The 20,088-nt window shown below is 52.0% G+C and overlaps 1 protein-coding gene across 1 annotated transcript in view; it reads right to left on the minus strand.

Annotated features, from left to right (window-relative positions):
- The window catches only part of PPP1R9B (protein phosphatase 1 regulatory subunit 9B), a 49,265-nt gene that overhangs the window by 4,762 nt on the left and 24,415 nt on the right, over nucleotides 1-20,088 (minus strand). The window contains exons 3-8 of the mRNA XM_006277061.4: nucleotides 19,747-19,867; nucleotides 14,088-14,192; nucleotides 8,526-8,661; nucleotides 4,890-5,042; nucleotides 3,542-3,595; nucleotides 198-427 (exon numbers count right to left, since the gene is read on the minus strand). Coding sequence (XP_006277123.2) covers nucleotides 198-427; nucleotides 3,542-3,595; nucleotides 4,890-5,042; nucleotides 8,526-8,661; nucleotides 14,088-14,192; nucleotides 19,747-19,867 — 799 coding nt within the window. The remainder of the gene's footprint in view (nucleotides 1-197; nucleotides 428-3,541; nucleotides 3,596-4,889; nucleotides 5,043-8,525; nucleotides 8,662-14,087; nucleotides 14,193-19,746; nucleotides 19,868-20,088) is intronic.

Raw genomic sequence — 20,088 nt, forward strand, 5'->3', positions numbered from 1 at the left:
GGGAGCACTGATGCTGGGAGACCTATAGGCAAGGGGGATCAGAGACCACTAGTCAGGGAAGTATAGGGATATGAGATCACAGGTATGGGTGATCCATAGTGGGTGGCAATCTGGTACTCCTAACCTAGTAGAGCCATAGAAGATAGAGACCTGAGACCCTAGTGTGGGAGAGCCAAAGGATGAGACCATGGCCTTACTTCTGCTGGTACTCCTTGATGAGCCGCTTGGCCTTACTGTACTTGCGCTCCAGGGTCTGATACTGGGCCTGTGTCTCCTTGAGATGCTCATCCACAGCCTGGCACAGGTTCTGGGCCTCCATCCAATACCCCTCCAGCTTCTCCATCCGCTCCTTGTTCTCCTCCACACTCTGCTCCAGCTGTGCCTTCTCAGCACGCCAGCGAGCCTTCTCTTGCTCAATGGATTGCAGCTGGGGGCAGAGCAGAAACCACAGGGCTCAGGAGCCATGGCACATGAAGACCATGGCACAGATGTTACGTCTCAGCTCTGTGTTCTCGGGCAACCCTGGCACAGGATGCAGTCTGTCTGACTCACCCCCCTCCCTCCCCTCCTCTACATAAATGAAACTGATTAAGATGCAGTGAGAGACACACCTAAGACCCTCTAGATAAGGGTGACAAGAGTGAAACAACTGCCCTAGGTCTCATTTGCATCCGAGATGGAACCAGATGACCATTGATTTACATGAGAGATGGAGAACAGAAAGCCTGAAGCAGAGACTGCAGTGAATTCTGGGACCAGAGAAGCAGGGGAGCACTGCATGATGGGGAATCTGTGCTCCAAATGTTAATCAACCCATGTTCACACACACCCAGCTCAGCATTTATCAGACTAGTTCTAATCTGGATTTACTAAGGACTTTTCACCCCCCAGACACACACACACAGCTCTAAGTTTAATAGGCATCTCGGGCCGTACATTCCCCGGTCCCACTATGGGAGGCCTATTTAAACTTGATTGAGTAAAACTCGGTTGCCGGGTTAGGGAATGCTGAGGCAAGAGACCGAGTCAGAGGGGATATGGGCAACACTGAACAATGGTTAAGGGTTCATCACAGCGTCCAGCCCATTGGAGCCCTAATCACAGGTGTTGTCATACTTTTCCCGAGATGACTGGTAGGAGTCTCTCCACAAAAGGTTATGAACACCCCAATAATTGCTTTAAGTCTGTTAAAAGACTATAGTAAGATCTGGAAAAGTCATGCTAAGCTGAGGCTTGTTCACAACAAGTAAAAATCCAAAATCCTGATGCTGCAAGCTATCTATTGTTTCTGAAGAAACCATGAGATATCCCATCAGTATATCTGCCATCCATAGGAATTTCAAGCTGGCTCCCAAGTATTTGGTTACTCCCTAATCTTAAGTGTTTCCTGATTATCAATCAGTTTCTTGAGATGTTCCAAACCAGATAACCCCTTGTCAATAGAAAAGACAATGATTTACACAGTTAAGCATGCTTCGAAGCAGCTGAACTGAGGGTATAAAAATCTGTAAAAAGTGCCGGTGCTTCAAGAAGAAGAGAGAGGTGCTTAAGAAGAAGAAGAGAAGAGAGGAAGAAAGAAGAAGAAAACTCCTGTGCTGACACCATCCCCTGTCGTTCTTGGGACGCTGGAAGAACAGATCATCTCTCTTCAAGAATTGTGCTACAGACTGTGCCTGTCAGCTTTGCAGCCTGAGTACCTTGGACTGGTGAGATCTCAACGCTCTCTCTCTCTCTCTCTCTCTTTTCTGAACCTGAACTGTATCAGTTAAGCTTGAGCTAAGTTTCCCCAAATACTTAGTGAAACCAGGGTAGTATTGTAATTGTTTGTGTTTGTTTTTCTTTTGCATGTCTATTACTACTAGTACCATTATAAATTTCATATACTTAGCAATAAATAACTTTTATAGTCAAACTGGTAGTAACTGGGTATATTTTTCCTTCTCTGCTTCTCTTTCCTTCTGTGCTCTGCAGCAACGCTTCTTTTACCTAAGCTAAAGATCCCTGTGAAGCCCAAAAATATTGTGTGTTCTGCTCATCAAGAGGCCAAAGATTGGGACGTGCTGAGTTTGAAACACATAAGGGGATCAGCTTGTACAGGCTGATTGACCCAGTTTGACTCAGACGTGCCCTAATAAACTGAATACTGGCCCATGAGGGTGTCAGCTGGACACCCAGCCGGATTCAGAGGGATTCTGTTTACCTGTGTGCTTGTGTCTGACTGCAGTGTATTGTTGCTCTGATGAACTGATTCTTGGCATGTGAGGGTGTCAGCCTGTCCATGCTGATCAACCCGGCCGGGTCAGGCATGTCACGTTAATTTGTGTGTGTTTGTGTGTATGACTGATTTGGTGACTGGAGGAACCCAGCCCCATTGAGATTGAGTCCTGCAAGATAGCTCCACTGGGGGTGAGGGCTTGCAGAAGGGAGAGATACAGCTCCATATAGCAACACAAGCAGCACATTGACAGAATTACCAAGACCCTAGAAACTATCCCTAATAAATGAGCACACCCCAAAGTAATGGACAAATCTGGTAACACAGATCACCTATGGATGCCAGGGGGGAACTCAGGGAGGGTAAGAGCTGCACAGAGAAGACAAGTGTGGAGAGCATCCAGCAACAAGGGGATTGGAGTGAGGGGAATCCTGAGTGTGTGTGCATCTGAGTGTACTTGTGCCTATGTGTGGTTGCACAGTTTAGTGCGATTGTGTCTGTTTGGGTGTATCTTTGTGTATCCACCTGTTTGGTTGTGCAATGGGGCATCTCTGGCCATTGCTGCATGTCTCTCTGTGTGCACTTGTGTTGGTGCCTATTTATATATTTTTGTATGTGTGCACAGGTGGTGTGCATGCTCAGTCTGTGTTTGGGGGGTGTTTTAATGTGTCTGTGTATATGACAGGGCCTAGTTGTATCTATGTGTGGTTGTCTGTGTATACAGCTTTATGTGTATCTCCATGTATGCTTGCATCTATGTTCATTTGTGTGTGTGTGTGTATTAATTTGTCTCCATGTTTGGATGTGATTGTGTTGGAGTGTGGTTGTATGTGGCTGGGTATGTGGCTGTGTATCTGCATGTGTGATTAGGTGTGGTTGTAGCTCTGTGTGGTTCTGCATGTTTCTGTATGTGTCTTTGCATGTGCGCATGTCTGGTGAGTTGTGTCTTTGTGGCTGGCTAGTGTGTGTTTTTGTGGCTGGCTGCGGGGCTCTCAGCACGTGCAGTTGTGTGGCTGTGTGTACCCGTGTCTGCAGCTCTGTGTGTCTTAGTGCCTGTGTATCTCTGGCTCTGTATTCTGGGGCAATAAAAACAATTCAGCAAACTTGGAGTGAGAAGGAGACCAAAAGATGCCAGGGGGAAGAGCTGACAGGGAGGAGGAGGGAACAGCGGGGGCAGGGAGGTTGTAGCAGCTCTAGACTGTGGGTGAAGCAAGCAGGGCTATGAGGGGACAGGCAATGAGGGAGCAAGGACAGAGCCATGGAGCTTGGCAGAGGGCCTCCCCCACCCCCATCCTCCCACACCCCTTGTCCCTGCCCTGGGCTCACCTTCCTCTTTAGCTGCTGGATCTCAGCCTCAGTTACGGCGTGCTTGATCTGCAGCTGTTGGAAAGCAGCAGAGCATTAATACCCCAGTAAAGCCAGCAAGGTGCCAGCACTATCCCCTGGTACCCTCAGAGGGGCATTATCCCAGGTCACGGCAGGAACTACACAGTCCCTTCATTTTTACATTGAAATCAGGGAGTGAACACTGGTGTCCTAGTAAAACCCGTTAGCTATACAGCTTCAGTGAGTCCCCGCTACACACACACCTGACAGGTTTGATTAGTGTTGGGACTCTCCTCCAATTTCTTGCCTAAGCTGTTGAGTTAGCATGGCTGAACAGCTGCAAAACACCTGCTCCATCCCAGAGATGGCTGCACTTCAATAATGGGGGAGTGATGGTTTCACACTGATATGACTATCCTGGCCTTGATGCAGTGACTCCAGATTTACACCAGAGTGAGAAGAGAACCAGGTTTGTGGGGTCAGACCCCCAAAGGGCTCAGCACCCACAAGGTGGGTCTGATTTGAAGCCTCCAGACAGAGCCCTCCTGAAGACCTAGGCCACATGGTCTGGAAATCATGTTGGGACCATTCAGCTGAGAGATGCTCCGCTGAGGTGAACTGTTTCTATTTGGCAGAAGCAGAGCAGCTATACCTGAGAGCCTTGGAATTGAAGGGGTGTTGTTGCAATCAGTATGCACATGGCTTCAATGCACTTGAGCTAAAAGGATGCCCACCAGCTGTCTGGTGAAGGGCCTAGTGCATAGATGGCTTGGGAGATATCTATGCAGCCCTTGAGACATGCTGGTAGAGCTTCCAGCCACTAGAGGGCAACATAACACAAAACATGCATGTGTCCACCTTCCCCACACACCAGTGCTCTCATGCAATATATACAACCTACACCTCATGCAATATATACCTCCTTCCATACCCCCATGAACAAACACTTACATCCATATAGTTCCTGACCCATATGTATGCATGTATGTCCATGCATCTCAGGGTGCACATGCACGCACAGACACACGCACACGCACACACATGCACGCCTCTGGTAGCCTATATACACGATCATAGTCACATACTGATTGAACTATGAATGCACATGTATGCATGCACACAGAGTCAGGTACTTATGTAAACATACCTGCACAGAGTCAGTAGCATACACATGTGCACACTCACATTGGTAAAAACATCCTCATAAGTGCATGCACACATATGGCCCTATGCTCCCACATGCTCATGCATGCACAGACATTTGAATTTGTGAGTTACTGACCCCTCCCATCTCCCCGGATTCCCAGGGCACAGAATCCACTCCCCTCCACCCCACTGCATTCAGTACCTCCTTAAATTTGTGCACCAGCTTCTCAGGGTCCATCTCAACAGGGGACAGCATGTCCTCATTCTCAGCCAGCTCAAAGACCTCAATGGCCATCTCGCTGCTGGGGAACATGGGGCTCATCTCCTCGTCCTCGTCTGTAGCGTATTCGCCTGTCTGTAAATATAAACCGGGGGGGGGGGGGGGGTGGCAAGGCATTGGCTCGGTTCTGGCTTCCCCTCCCATGACTCCCCACATATGTGATGCAGTACTCACACAGACCAAATCACAGTAACAGCTCCCCACTCCACTCACCATCCTGCACCACCCCTTAGCAAAGAATGCAGCTCCCAGGATCAAAACAATGCATTACTCTAGCTTAAGAATGGCCTTGTGGTGACAGCACCTCTGCTGGGACTCAGGAGACCCAAGCTCCCCTTGCACCTCTGCCACTGGCTCCCTATGTGACCATGGGCATCACCTCATCTTCCTGTTCCCCTTCTGTAAAATGGGCACAATACCTCTGTGTTGCATCTTTCAACTGTAAATACTTGGTCCCATACTCTGTGTGTGTGGGTGTTCTGGGTATGCACAGCACCTAGCACAATGGAGACCCCACAATGGATGAGGAGTCTATGCATTGGCTCAGTACAGTTAATTGTTGGGGAACACACACAAGTCTTTCCATTGGTTTCAGAATGCACAGGACAAAGCTCCTTTTCCTTAGCTTGCCTTTGAAAAGCTGGGAATTATATTGTGTACAGTTCTATTGTATTGAAGCCCTCAGAGGCCTCAGGCACACCCACTGCCCAATTAACAGCAGTTTTCCAAAGCAATTCAGACTAAGTGGAAACTGGAGGGGCTTTGTGACCAGGTTTTTATCATGTGTCTGTCCCAGTACAATGGGGCCCAACCCTACCCTGGGGTCTCCATGCTGCTACATAAACCTGATGTAATCACCATCATTAATATAGTAGTGTAAATCAGTGCAACTTCATTGAACTCAGTGAGCCAGGTCCCCAGTGAGTTTCATAGTTTCATAGTAGGTAGGGTCGGAAGGGACCTGAACAGATCATCAAGTACGACCCCCTGCCATGGCAGGAAAGGGTACTGCAGTCAAACGACCCCGGCAAGGTGTTCATCCAGCCTCCTCTTAAAGACCCCCAGGATAGGAGCCAGCACCACTTCTCTTAGAAGTTGGTTCCAGATCCTAGCCGTCCTGACTGTGAAGTAGCGCCTCCTGATATCTAGCCTGAATTTACCCTCTGCCAGCTTATGACCATTATTTCTTGTCACTCCTGGTAGTGCTCGGGGGAACAGGGACTCTCCCAATGTCTGCTGGTTCCTCCTGACTAATTTGTAAATGGCCACTAGATTCCCCTCTCAGCCTTGTCTTGTGGAGGCTGAACAGGTTCAGGTCCCTTAGCCTCTCCTCATAGGGCCTACCCTGCTGACTCCTGATCATGCGGGTGGCCCTCCTCTGGACCCTCTCCATGCTATCCACATCCCTCCTGAAGTGCGGCGCCCAAAACTGGACACAGTACTCCAACTGTGGCCTGACCAGTGCTGCATAGAGAGGGAGGATCACCTCCTTGGACCTGCTTGAGATGCATATGTGGATGCATGACAAGGTATGATTGGCCTATCTGATTGGCCTCACATTGGTGACCCATGTTCATTTTGGCATCAATAATGACTCCAAGATCCTTTTATACCTCTGCACTGATGAGAAGGAAGTTACCCAGACTGTAGGTATACTGCTGGTTCTTCCTCCCCAGGTGCAGTACCTTGCACTTGTCAGTGTTGAAACCCATCCTGTTCTCATCCGCCCACCCCTGTAACCTGTCCAGGTCCAATTGCAGCCTATTCCTCCCTTCTAGTGTGCCCACTTCTCCCCACATCTTAATGTCATCTGAGAATTTGAACAGGGTGCTTTTTACACCCCCGTCCAAGTTGCTGATGAAGATGTTGAACAGTGCAGGCCCGAGGACCGAGCCCTGAGGGACCCCACTGCCCACATCCCTCCAGGTAAAAAATGACCCGTCCACCATCACTCTCTGGGTGCAGCCCTCCAGCCAGTTAGTGACCCGTTTGACTGTGTAGGTGCTGATGCCACGGTCTCCTAGGTTTTTAGTAAGAATGGGGTGAGAGACAGTGTCAAAGGCCTTCCTAGAATCCAGAAAGACTACGTCCACCGCAACACCTGCATCTAAGGATTTTGTGACCTGGTCGTAGAAGGTCACCAGGTTGGTCTGACAGGACCTGCCTCTAATGAACCCATGTTGGTTGCCCCTAAGCATAATCTCCCCTGCTGGCCCCTCACGGACATGTGCCAGTATAATTCTCTCAAAAAGCTTACCCAGAACTGAGGTAAGACTGACTGGCCTATAGTTTCCTGGGTCCTCCTTCCTCCCTTTTTTGAAAATGGGAACCACGTTGGCCCTTTTCCAGTCCTCTGGCACCATGCCAGAGCACCATGAGTGCTTGTTAAGCCATGCCAGGGGTCCCGCAATGAGTGAAATGAAGTATTGCATCATTGACATCAGTGGGTAAAAATCCCAGAGGGTGTAGGTCAGTGCGGCAACTGTGAAGTCAGTGGACTCCAGGTTTGTACCAGATGAAGATCTGAAGTCATGGTCACCATCCCCACAGGACAGAGCACTGTCAGAAAGGCATTCCTAGCTCTGCCACTGAGCTGCTGGGTGACCTTGGGAAGCTCATTTATTCTCTGTGCCTCCATGTCCCCATCTGTAAGATGGAAGATCTCATTCCTGCACTCCTTTGTAAAGCACTTTGACAGCCACTACTGAACAGCACTATGTGACAGCCGAGCCCTTATAATTAGACCCCACAATATGCTATTCCCTCATTTTCCAGCTGTCTCCCCCTCAGGACAGCGTCCCCAGGTCTCCTGCAGGGAGATCCCACCAAGCCTAGAAGCTGCCATGTTCTACCAGGAGGTGGAGGCACATCCCCATCTTGGGAACAGGAGAGGCCTCACAGCATTTCCCTTCCCTGTCCTCCAGAGTCCAGAGGCAGGGAAGTAACACCTCAAGCTAGGTGCCAGTTAGGGTCAGGTACATACAACATGAGGGACCAGGCCAGCACCATGGCCAGGGCTGCAGAGACAAGATGGAGGGACCTGTTCTCCAGTGCATCACTACGCAGGCTAGTAATAAGCACTTCCATGCACAGTGCAGCAGCACTTCATGCCTGCCGTCCCCTGGGGCTGAGGACAGCCCCATCAGGTCCTGTGAGTCTGGTTTGCTTTCAGAGTGACAGGGGGAGAGCACAACAGAAACCAGTAGGAGAAACCTACTATAGTTGATTTGGGTCCACGAGTGAAATAGCAGAGATATGGGGGAAGCAGCATTGTCCAATGGTTAGAGCACCACCCTGGGGCCCAAGACTTGGCTCTGCCACTGATCTCCTCTGCCACTGACCTCCTCTGTGACCCTGTCATGACTCTTCTTTCTCCTCCCAGACTTTGTTTGTCCTGCCAGTTTGGAGCTAAACCTCTTCAGAGAAAGGAGGGTCTCACTGTATCAATACAGCCCCAAGTACAAAAGGGGCTGCCAGTAACCCAGGGACATCTTTCAGCTAGGGTACTAATGCTGCTCTAGCCGGGAAAAGCTGAGATCACACTCACACTCCACTTACTTCTTCATCATCCTCTGTATACTGGGTGTATCGCTGCTCCATCATTTCCCGCTGCCATCGCTCCTGCTCCAGTGTCTGCTGGATCAGCTGAGCCACCTCACTCTGCTCACCCGGCTTCTCCCGCCCGATCAGGAACCTGGGAGAGAGAGAGACAAGCAATCAGCCTGGGATACTGCTGGGGTCCTGGTTGTCATTTCATCTCCTCAGGTATCACATGTTACACACTGTCTTTGAAGCCCCTAGACTCTGTGGGACCCTGCAGTGGGGAGCAATGCAGGGTAATTGCAAATGGTCCTTCTGGGGAGCACAGTGTTGTGACTCTGCTGGGTGTTGCCTCTGTTCTCGTGTAGGCTGGTGCTTAGGAAGTATAAAACACTACCCCTCAGATGGGGTAATATTGGGGGCAGGTAAATGAGGAGCTTGTGACTTTTCCAGGCATCCCCCTAATCCCACTGCATCCTGTCCCGCACCTGCCACCAGCCCCTATGAGATGGACGTCCACTCTCTCTCACCACATAGCCCTAAGAAATCAGCAGGTGCCTGCTGGGGGAGTCTGACAGGGATCTCCGGGTGGGGGTCAGAGCCCCCAGGCTGTGGAGGAGTTTACCTGTCCTTGCTCCCAGCCTGGAGAACAACCAATTCCTTTTTCTCTGCTCTGTCCGTGGAGCCACGATGGAAACAGGCCTCAGCGCAGAATGAACTGGAATCTCACTGTTTTTTAACTACCCCATCCAGCCCACATGAGAGGCAGGGGGAAACCCATCCTCCTCCATAACCCACTAAGGCTAGGATCCCCTGAGGCTCCCCAGGTGGCCTCTGCCTCCTCAGGCTTCCAAGGCCAGATGCTCAGCCTGCAGCTGGGAGTGATGGAGCAGGGGGGGACTCACTGCCTTCAGTGCAGGCAGGATCAGGCCAGTGTGCCAGTGGAAGGGAGGCTATACAGGGCTAGAGCTGGGTCCTGTCTGCTCTGGGCTCATCTGCTTTTGCCTGATGCTGCCATCTTGACGCATGAGTTGACACTGGGCTTTTTTTTTAATTTACAGTGGAATCTATTTTTTCAGTATATTCCACACAAACATCCGCCACTGGGTATCAGGCACGGATCAGGGGCGTCTCCTGCCCTGCCGCGCTGGGCCTTGCCAGGAAGGGTGGTGCTTTAGATACCCAGGGTGAGATAAAGGGACTGTTAGGCAGCTGCAAGCTGTGCCGGCATGCCGCCCGTGGCCCAGCGGAAACGCCTGCCGTGCATGTGCTTCCTCTCAGCTCTTCATGCTTACTCACTTCCTGCCTGGCTCCCACTGCCTGCCAGGGACTGGGCCTGCCTCCCTGCGTCACGCCCTGCCAGCACAGTGTGAGGTGAGGCAAGGATTGGGCATGCAGGGAAATGCAGGAAGGCTGGAGAGGTTAGACAAGGTGGTGTCGGGGGCCATGGGGCGATGCAGATGGAGTGCCCTCTGGCCATTACCTGGCATGGTGGGAGATGGATAGTGGGTGCTATAGAGTCTGCAGTGGAAGGTTTGGTTGGACAAAGACAATGGGGTGCTCTAGTGCTGGAAGTCAGGAGTGATTAGGGGTTACACAGTGAGACACCAGAGGGGTGAAGGTTGTGGAGTGATGGAAGATAAACGGGTTGCTACAGGGTGAGCTGTAGAGGCTATGGGTGCTGTGGGCCAGCAGGGGAGATTATGGAGTTAGAGGAGATCCCCAGGAAGTGCTACAAGTTATAGGGTAAAAAAGGATGCTCTGGGGGCAGAGTTGTCAGGGTGGAGAGTATGGGGGACGCACAGTGAAAACTGTCTTAGGGGACCCCAGGGCAATTCTGGCAGGGAGGTGAGGAAAGGGTGCCTGGCAAGTACATGGAGCATCAGGACAGAGAGGGTCCCTGCGTTTCCTGCTCAGACTTGGGGTCACTGAGCCCTTGTATCAGCTGACTGCTTGAATGAGGAGCCAGAAGAGGCTGCTGGCGCACAAGGTAAAAGCCGCATGCTCCCTCTGCACTAAGATTAGGCCTTTAGGGTCAGGTAACATCACTCTCCAGAGCAATACCATCCTGCCATGCTGGCTGGGTTTGATCAGAAACCTGCTGCTTTTCCAGCTTGCTTTGCTATTTCATTCCCTGCCAAAATGGCATGGAACAAAATCAGCCCCAGGCCTGCCCCTGCCCCCAGCTGAGGCCATGAAGAGCAGGGGCGGGCAGAACTGATGACCTGGGTGTACGCTCAGGCGGGTGGGTGTCTGCTGGGTTTCTGCTTCCTTTACAGACGGTCTGTCGCTGCCCAAGGGCAGGCAGTTTGGGGACACCACGTGGGAGTTTCTGGTGCCTGGCCAAGTCTGATCTAGCTGGCTGGGCAAATCTCAGCAGCAGCTTCTTCCCACGCTGAGTGCTTCTTCCTGCTTTGGTTTTGAAAGGGGCTGGGAAGGCCCTTGTTGGTCTCCAGAGCATCACCTATTGCTGCTCCATTCCCCTTTTCAAAGTCCCTTTTCAAAGGCTTACTGGATTTTCCAGTAAGCCTTCGGCCCTGCCCATATTGATCTTGCAGTGTTTTACCAACTGGGGACAGCTCAGCTCCTGTCCCCTTCTGCCATGATGAGTTACACAGCAATACATGACCATAGGTCACTAATGCTGTCTCCACGTAGGAAGCGGAATGAAATCACGGCTGCGCTGTACAGCAGGGATGCTCAACCTCTGGCCTGCAGAGCCATGGCATCTGACCATGGGGCTCGTCATGGGTCAGTAAATTTGGTGGCTTGGGAGCAGTGATAATTAACACCGCTACCAAATTTCCAAGCTCCACGTGACAGGCAGGGGCCAGGTCATACTCCCTTCCCTCCACGCCCACCCCAGGCTCTGGATCAAGACTGCCAGCTGGATATGGCTGATGGATGGATTAGGCACTGCCCATCTGGCCCTCTGGGAAAAAAGGTTGAGTACCATTGATCTAGAGGTAGAGGGAAGGCAGCATCCTTCTCCAGCGAAGAACTCCCAGTTGGGACGTGGTTATACTGGCAAAGCTGTGTTTGCATTGGTTTAGGACAGTGCTTGTCAACCAGGGGTACGCATACCCCTAGGGGTACTTAAAAGGTTCGTAGGGGGTACATAGGACTCTGTGTGCATGTGCAGCTGCAGCGCAGCAAGTGGGCGGGCAGGAGTACAGCCTGGCCATGTAGATAGCAGCTGGGTCTGGCAGGCAAGTTTGTTATGGGGGGAGGGAGTGGGGCTGGGGCAGGGGCTGCCCAGCCAGGGCATGGCATGGGACTGAGCTGCACAGGGGAGGGGGGTGGGGGTGGCTCCCACTGCTACGCACACCCTGAGAGGACATGGGGGACATGTGCCCTCGGATCTGCATGTGAGGCAGGCTGCCGGCTGGGGCTGGGGCAGCACTGGGCTCTTCCTGGCAGAAGTCTGGACCGGGATGCGCTCAGGGTGGGCAGCAACGATGCTGGGAGGGGGGCTGGGGGGGGCTACAGTGAATTTTGGGGTGGCTGCAGCTCCCCGCCTGTAGCACCGCTCCCATAGGCCCCTGCAGTGAGGGAGGGAGTTGAACTGGGGCTGGGGCTGGAGCAGGGGAGGCACTGCCCAGCTGGGGCAGAGTGCAGGACAGAACTGTTAGCAGCTCATGTGGCGGGTGTGCGGGGTGGCGGCACCTGCCACCATGCACACCCTGGGAGAGCATGGGGGGGCATGTGCCCCTGGATCTGCATGCAGGGCACAGCAGGCTGTGGTGGGCTGGGGCTGGGGCTAAGGCAGCACCGGGCTGTTCCTGGCAGGGGTGTTGGGGCAGGCTGTGCTGGGAGTAGGGGGAGGGCACTACAACAAATTCTGGGGTGGCTGCTGCCCCCCCATGGCGCCCCTCCCACTGCTGCTGCCACCCACCACAGAGCAGCCTGGTCCAGCCCCACTCCCCACCCTGCCAGAAACAGCCTGGTGCAGCCCCAGCCCACCCATGCCCCACATGCAGACCCAGGGGCACATGCCCCCCATGCACCCAGAAGAGGTACACTTGTTAAAAAAGGTTGAAAACCCATGGTGTAGGAAAACCTTCCCTGCAAGCAAAACAAGTGACACAGTACAGTTTTGCCAGTGTAACATCATCCACACTAGTCAGCTCTGCTGGCCCAGTCAGGGATAACACCACAGAGCTGTGCTAACATCAGTCTGCAGCATACACCCGCCCTCAACTGTCCCCATGTATGGTGTGTCCACACCACAGCAACAGGGGGTCCTGACATATTGCACCCAGCCACTCCCACCTGTGAGGCTGCTCCAGCCTTGACCCCAGGACATGTTGGACACTGAAGTCAAGAGTAACCTTGGGGGCATGTCCCAAGAGTGGCCTCACCACTGAATTTCCAGGTGAGGGAGACTGGGGTGTGGGGGTGACAGGACTGGGCATGTTAGAAGTGCCTCTGCTGGGAAGTGCTGTCCCTGTAGTACAGATATCCTCTTAGTGCCATTTAACACCGCATGCTGGCACCCACACAAGGGGCTCTGATGTTATGAGGCTGGTGGCAGAGAAGTTCAGCCCCTCACTATCAGAATTATACCTGTAGCAAATCTCTGTGCACACTGGGCCTTCAGGACCACATCACCCAAAGCGATCAGCACCCAGTGGATGCCCAAGCACCCAGACTCTTGAGGAGATATGCTCCCTTGTCTCAGCCCAGCTGGATTGAACATTTTGGCCTAATTCTCCCCACGTTAGCAGCAGCATGAAACTGCAATGACTGCACTGCAGCCAGAGAAGTACAGGGCAGGGGCAGGGCCAGAAGAAGCCAGTCCACCTCACTCTGTTTGGGGCATCATAGCTGCCCTCTGTGATGGGGTGAATGGAGGTTTTTTACTGCCTGAGGAAGGAGCAGGTGACATCTGGGAACAGACAAGCACCTGCCTCCTGTTAATGCCTATGGTAAGAGAGAGAGAGGAGAGCTGGGCCAGTCTGGAGCTGGCGGTGTGAGATCTTCCTGGGCAATTCCGACAAAGCCTTCAGTTACAACAACTCCAGACTCCCTTCCATTCCCCAAGGGCAGTCAAGTCACCTGGAATGTGACCACAGAGCCAGGCTATTTGTCTGGCTCCACAGAGCTGCAGGAAGCTGAGACAATGGGCCTGTCTCTGTTCTAGTTATTTCCATGCAGTGGAGGAAGGGGCTGGAGAAGACCTATGGACTCCCCTCAGAGCTCGGCTCTCAGTGGTGGGACCCATTCCCCACTCCGCTCCCACTTTCTGCAAGGGGGCTTGTTCACTTTGAAGCCTACTACTGACATCTGTCTGAGGCTGGTGACCAGCTCACTGCTAATGGCTGTCAGGGCTTGTTTGAGAATGAAAGGTTGCAGGAAGGGCTTAAATAGAGCCCCAGGCCTCCACCTTTTTCCCCTCCCTCACCTGGCTGGGGACTACAACCTCCCACATGCTCCCTGCAGGAAGCAACATGACCTCAGGAGAGATGCTAGCATGGGGCACCTGCTGGCAGGGCACTAAGGGGCATGGGTCTTCCCCCCTCTGGCTGCTCCATCCTGTTTCTTTGCTCATGGCAAGCCGGGCGCACGCTGTTCCCCTACCGGACTCTACCCTTGGTGTTCCTCAGCACTGAGGCCGCGAAGCTCTGGGTCACGCCCACCAAGCTGGTGCCGTCCACCTCCACGATGAGATCGTTCACCTGGATCCTAGGGGAGAAAGGGCATGAGTGAGACTACTGATCAGATCACTGGCCTGTTTCATCCAGCATTACACCACTTGATGTACTGGAGCACAGCCATTATCTTTCCAGTCTGGCACCTTGCCTCCTTCCACTGTCAACATCTAGTGCTGCACAGGAAGGAATTACCTTAACCCCCTGAACTGCCTTGCAGAGCAATTTCTGCCCTGATCCCTGTCCTGCCAGTGATCAGATTATACCTTGAAGCAGGTGTGTTGATTGCTCTTGGCATTGTAATCCCTATTGGTACCACTGCAGCTAAATCCCCACCATCCTGCGACTTCCACCTCCAGCAGGGCACTGGGATGGACACCCGGAAAGAGTTAATCAGAGATTGTTCTGCTCAATGGAAAGAGGAAGGGAAATTCTGGCTGGGCTGAGCTATCTGTGCTCCGGAAGCAAGACTCAGTACAGGGCCAGGGAAGGGAAGTTCTCACTGCCAGGAGGAGGGGCATGGATGAGGACTAGTGCAATGCTTTAGAGGGACTCTGAGATGCTGTCAGGTCAGCACCAACCAGCACAAGCTCAGGCCTGTCCACAGAGGCCTCTTCTTCTTCTCTGCTACCAAGCCATGCCTCTAGATCTCTCCCACTGCCCCTGCACCCATCTGCCCCTACCTGGGTACCACATTCTCATGCTCTCCCTCACCCCAGGGAGAGCCAGCAGCAGGAAGCCTAGCTCCCCATGGCTGAAGTGGGAGCCAGTGGTTAGGACAACCCAAGCCAAACTATGGCTGGGCAGGAACACAAGGGCCAGGGAGAAATGTGTGGGGAAGGAGGAGCTGGATGAGGCCTCTGAAGACAAACTCCAGGAGAGTCACAATCCAGCCCCCACCCCAGTTCCCCCAGAATAAAATCCCTTCTCCCTTCCCTCTTCGCTTCCACGGGGGAGTTCCCATCTCCCACTCACTCTCACTAACTTCCCCATACAGCCCCCTATCCCATCACTGTTCCCTGTAGCTGATTCCCCTTACAGACACCCCTCCTTCATTTCCAGTTCTCCCTGGTAACTCCCTTCGCACCCTGCATAAATTCCCCTCCCTTCTGCCTCCCCCTTCAGCCCTCAGTGCACCCATTCCCTGCTCCTGCCCCAGGATCTCCCAGGGCCTCTGTCTCTCCAGAGGCACCAGGAAGGGGCTGAGGGGGGCTCTTCTCATGGTAGGAATGAGGCCTTGCCATGGCGGTTTTTGTCAGAGACAGGAAGGAAGTGTTTTTTTGGAGCTGGTGAAGGATCCAGCAGCTGAGCTAAGTGTCTGCTGAGACCCAGAGGGATGCCTGCCCCAGCCTGGCCTGGGACAGATGAATCAAAGTCAGTTCTCTCTGCTCTTGCCAAGCAGCTGAAGCTGTCACGTGCAGGGCAGTGCATGAAGCTGGACCACAGGGCAACCCTGAGGAAACTCTTTGGTCCCAGAAGCAGCTTGGCAGTGTCTTTGGTATTCAGAGTGACTGAGGGTTAAAACCTTGAGAGAAAGCAGAAATGTCCCTGGATTTAGGAGGCCACAGTCCAGACATCAGGGTTGCAATGGGGCCCTGGTCTTGAGGCTGACAGTGATCTCCCAGAAACTCCAGTCCCACCCTGGCATCCCTCACACCTACCACCCCTCAGTCAGGATTGTTCTCACACTGAACAGCTTTTTCTGTGCCCATCTCAGGTGTGTAACATGCTGTGCCCTGCCTCATCTCAGGTCTGTAACATGCAGAGAGCAGGTTTCCTCCTTTTCTGAGTCCACACACTAGGCCAGAAGCTCACGCTCCCTGACAGCCACTTTGTCCTCTCTGCATAATTAATAGTGCCGCAAGCTCCAATTTCAGCATCAATCTGGGCAATCTGAACTCACACGCAGAGCACACCCATCCACTGCGCAAGCACGTCACAACAAACACAACTCCCCTACACAAACACACGTGCAGACACACACAGCCAGGCTCGGTTATACTAAGGAATCCATACAAACTCCCAGCTCAGCACAAACACACTTAGTGACACTTGCACAAATGCATATGCAGAGACCCTGTATTTGCAAGGGGCTGCCTTTTATAAGCCTGCCTGGCCTATGCCTGTTTGGCTCATACCTCATTCAGCTCTACCTGAGGCCCACCTGAGGCAAGGCATGCCACGCACAGTTGCAAACAAACAGGCAGTCACTGCAAAAGACTAGTCCAACATGAAGTCAGCACAAAACAGACTCCTTAGAACTTAGGTGTTCATTGGAGGGTTTCAGGAAGAGGCTGACTAAGCATTGGTCAGAAGTAATTTAGAAATAGCATTCCTGTATTTGAGAAAAAGGTTAGAACCGATGACCCTCATGGTCCTTTCCAGCTCTATGATTCTACACACACCTGGAGATGCCCACGTGGTAGGAAACACTGGAAGCTGTCTCAGGCTTGAGCATTCAGAAGTGGAGCCTGACCAGTCAGGTTTTTTTTAATGGATCACAAATGTCTTTCACCTAAAAGGTACGGATCTTTCTTTCTGCATGGCCGCTCACCATGTTAGGACTTAAAATGCAAAACCAACTAGCAAGAGCCATGCTCCTAAACCAAGTAGCCAGGAACAGTGTAAGTATAGGAAGGGGGTCTTAGCTTAAGGACTTATTCTGGGTCTGAAAATTTCTGCAGTCGGCACTGCACACACAAGTGTATCCCACTGCATTAAATCCCCAGACACACACACATAGCATATCTGTGCAAAGACAGAGAGGCATGGCAAGTGCTGAGTAGCTAGAAGGGTCACAAGGCTAAGCTACCTATTCCACTGACCTAACTTTCATGATTCCTTTTAACACTTTTCTCCCCCTTTGCTCTGCAAAACCTGCCACTGTAAAATTCCTTCGATGCCTACTGTGGCCTTACGGAAAGGGCCTGATTCTTTCAGAGGGCTGGATTCTTCAGCTGTCCCTCATGAGACCATTCACACCCAATGGTGTGACTCAAGGGCTAGTCTATTCAAAATGTCACCCTGTTTTAACAATGGAGGCCCCATTAAGCTGACTAACTGGGCTAACTAGTGTTATGCTGCCTGGGCTGTGGAGATGTAAGCTGAGCCAATGGAAACCAGGTTTAAATCAATGTCAGCATTCACATGTCAAGTGGTACTGATGAATTCATCACTGCATCACCCCCCCATAATGAACTAGTGTGGAGGTCAGGTCTGAGTGTTTGCTGCAAGCAAGTGGAATACCCCCTTTTTGGGGTAATGTAAAAGGCAGTAGTGGTTGTAAGGAAATGAAGGATCCTGCCCTACACCATTCTGCATTGGCTTGTTTGTGTTGGGCTGAAGCAGGCTGGGAAAAGATTGTCTGAGTGCTCTCCCCAGAGCCCCTTCTGGGAAGGAGGTATGTGCACTGCACGGCTGGCCAAGTGAGCAAGGCTTAAATAAATACAGAAATCTGTTACAGATGTGAGCAGAAGGCACACAGCAATGTCCTCTCCAGCTCATCACGACACGCGCCGTAGCCCATGTACACGTTCACACGGTGGCTCACGGTGCTGCCAACTCTCACCGTTTTATCAGGGGTGCTACAGCATGGGTTGCTTTCTTCTGAAAGTGACAGCTGCTGGAGTCACGTGATTCTGAAAACATGTCATTTTAAATAAACAAAGTGAGCTTCTCACTCTCCCAGCTGTGGAGAAAGTGTGGGAAATGTGACCCATGAATGACTGATAGCAAGAAGGCAAATAAAAGGAAGCCCAAGTTTATCAGCTATAAAAATGTCTTGCTATGTAAGCCAATCTCACTGTTTTGGGACCAGATTCCTGATTTTTAAATGCTTGGGGATAGTAGTACTGACTGTGGGCTAGATCCTATTTCACTTTATGTGCCCAGATGGCACATACGCAACTACATTAGAGCTGCCTTGGCCTGGTTAGTAGGGCTGTGCTCTAGCCAGGCAGGTACATGATAATGTACATCCACAAGTCCTGAAATTGTAGCAAGGCAAAAACCGATGATGGGAGTAGAAGGAAAGTAGGCAAGTTTTAGCCCAAGGGGGCACATATTGCACTAGAAGGGTTTGAATCTACTTCTCCTGCTTCCTGTATCAGTGGTTAGCAACTTTCTTTAGGCTATAGACCAAAATGACCCAGCTCAGGTCAGAGGTGGGTAGGTGCTAGAACCTGGTTGCTACCACATCTCCCTACCACAGCAAGATCTAGACCATGGGCCCTGGCTCTAAACCACTAGGCTGCAAGTCAGGCACTAGCTAATCCCCTCCCCTTGAAACTGGTCCCTTTGACTGCTGGAAGGAGAAGCTTTGTATGGCCCCAAAGACGAGAGGAAGCTAAAATGTTTGTAGCTCAGTGACAGCTTGCCCTCTGAGATGGGAGCAAGCCCTGGTTTCTAACCCAGATACTTGCCCACAAAAGGGCAGATGCTTCTCCACTGCTCTCCATCCATTGGATCCAATAACTGCTAAATGCAAGGGGCAGTGGGTCAGCTTTGAACAGTGGACTGAAGAGGGAATGAGGCAAAACACAAATGCACTCTGTGAGAGGGTGCCAAAAATAGCATTGATGAGGCCAGGGAGCTGCCATTTAGGTGTCAAAGGTGAAATAGGATCTAGTCCAATGGATCTGCAACCCACAGCCTGGACTCACAACTAGCACCTATGCCCAGCACAATATCAGCAAGAGGTGTGCGCACAATCTTGTGTACCAGGCAGATGGTATGCAATTTCACAACTCAGACCACACATGTGAAAACACTATGAACATGCATACATATAAGCATGTATACATATGTGTGTATGTATGTATATCAAGAACAATGACCACAACAGATATTTGTTAGCAATTTGTTTACAACTGGCCTGAAAACACGCATGACTATTGTTATATATACACACACACACATCTGTGCCACCATGTACACTAATACAGCTACAATACACAGAGCAATAACCAATATCTACACACTCCCCCTGAAAAGCTAAGCAGTCAGCCCATATCTGCAGCACAGAATAGCCAGCCCCTCCACATCACATGCCCAACAAACAAGGCACAACAGGAAACCGGCAGGCAGCATTCACAACATCCCAACCGCACAGAGTTATACAACACACAAAGCACTGCCTGCAGCCAGAGTTTCAGTAACTCCTACAGAGACAGGCTGAGCCCAGAGGAGCAGGGAGCTCCTGGCAGCCAGCACTCATGCACTGCACCAGCCCCTAACAACACCTTCTGCTGGGAGGGGGTGGGACTGCAGTGGCTGGCAGCTTCCTCAAGTGCTCCTTACCCCATACCCACAGCACCTGCTGCTGAGAGTGATGGCAGGGGAAGCCCACAGATCAGCAGAATGTGTGTGCTAGAGGGGGCAGGTTTATGCTGGGACTGAGCAAGATAGGAATCTTGGTCTTGCAATGAAGACACTGGTTCTGGGATGAGTGGTGACCTGGTTCTGTCCCCAGCCCTGCCATTCATGCCTTTGCCTTTGAGTCCAGAATCAGGGGCCCTGGATCATGCTACATGACAGAGGATGGGAACATGCCCTTTTAATTCAAAAGCCTATGCATTAGCCAGGGTTACCTGCCGTCCCGATGAGCTGCCCCACCTTCAGTCACCGTCTTGACGAAGATGCCAAGTTTCTCCAGGCCCATGTCAGCTCCAGCACCCATCCCAATAATGCTGATTCCCAGACCCTCAGAATCTGCAAGAAAGAAATCCAGTGTCCTCAAGGGCTCCAGCAGGGAGACTCAGAGCCAGTGCTGTCCCCTTTCCCCAGCCTGGGAGATGTGGGGCTCCTGAGTAGGGGGGTGGCCAGGCAGGGGGTGCCTACTGGCGTGGCACTGGGCTGAGCAAATACCAAGGGAGGGGATTGGCAGGGATCCCGGCAGTGTCTGGGCCCCAGGGCAGGAGGGGAGTGAGGAA

This window comes from Alligator mississippiensis, chromosome 4 (assembly GCF_030867095.1).
Source record: "Alligator mississippiensis isolate rAllMis1 chromosome 4, rAllMis1, whole genome shotgun sequence".
In the NCBI taxonomy this organism is placed as follows: domain Eukaryota; kingdom Metazoa; phylum Chordata; order Crocodylia; family Alligatoridae; genus Alligator; species Alligator mississippiensis.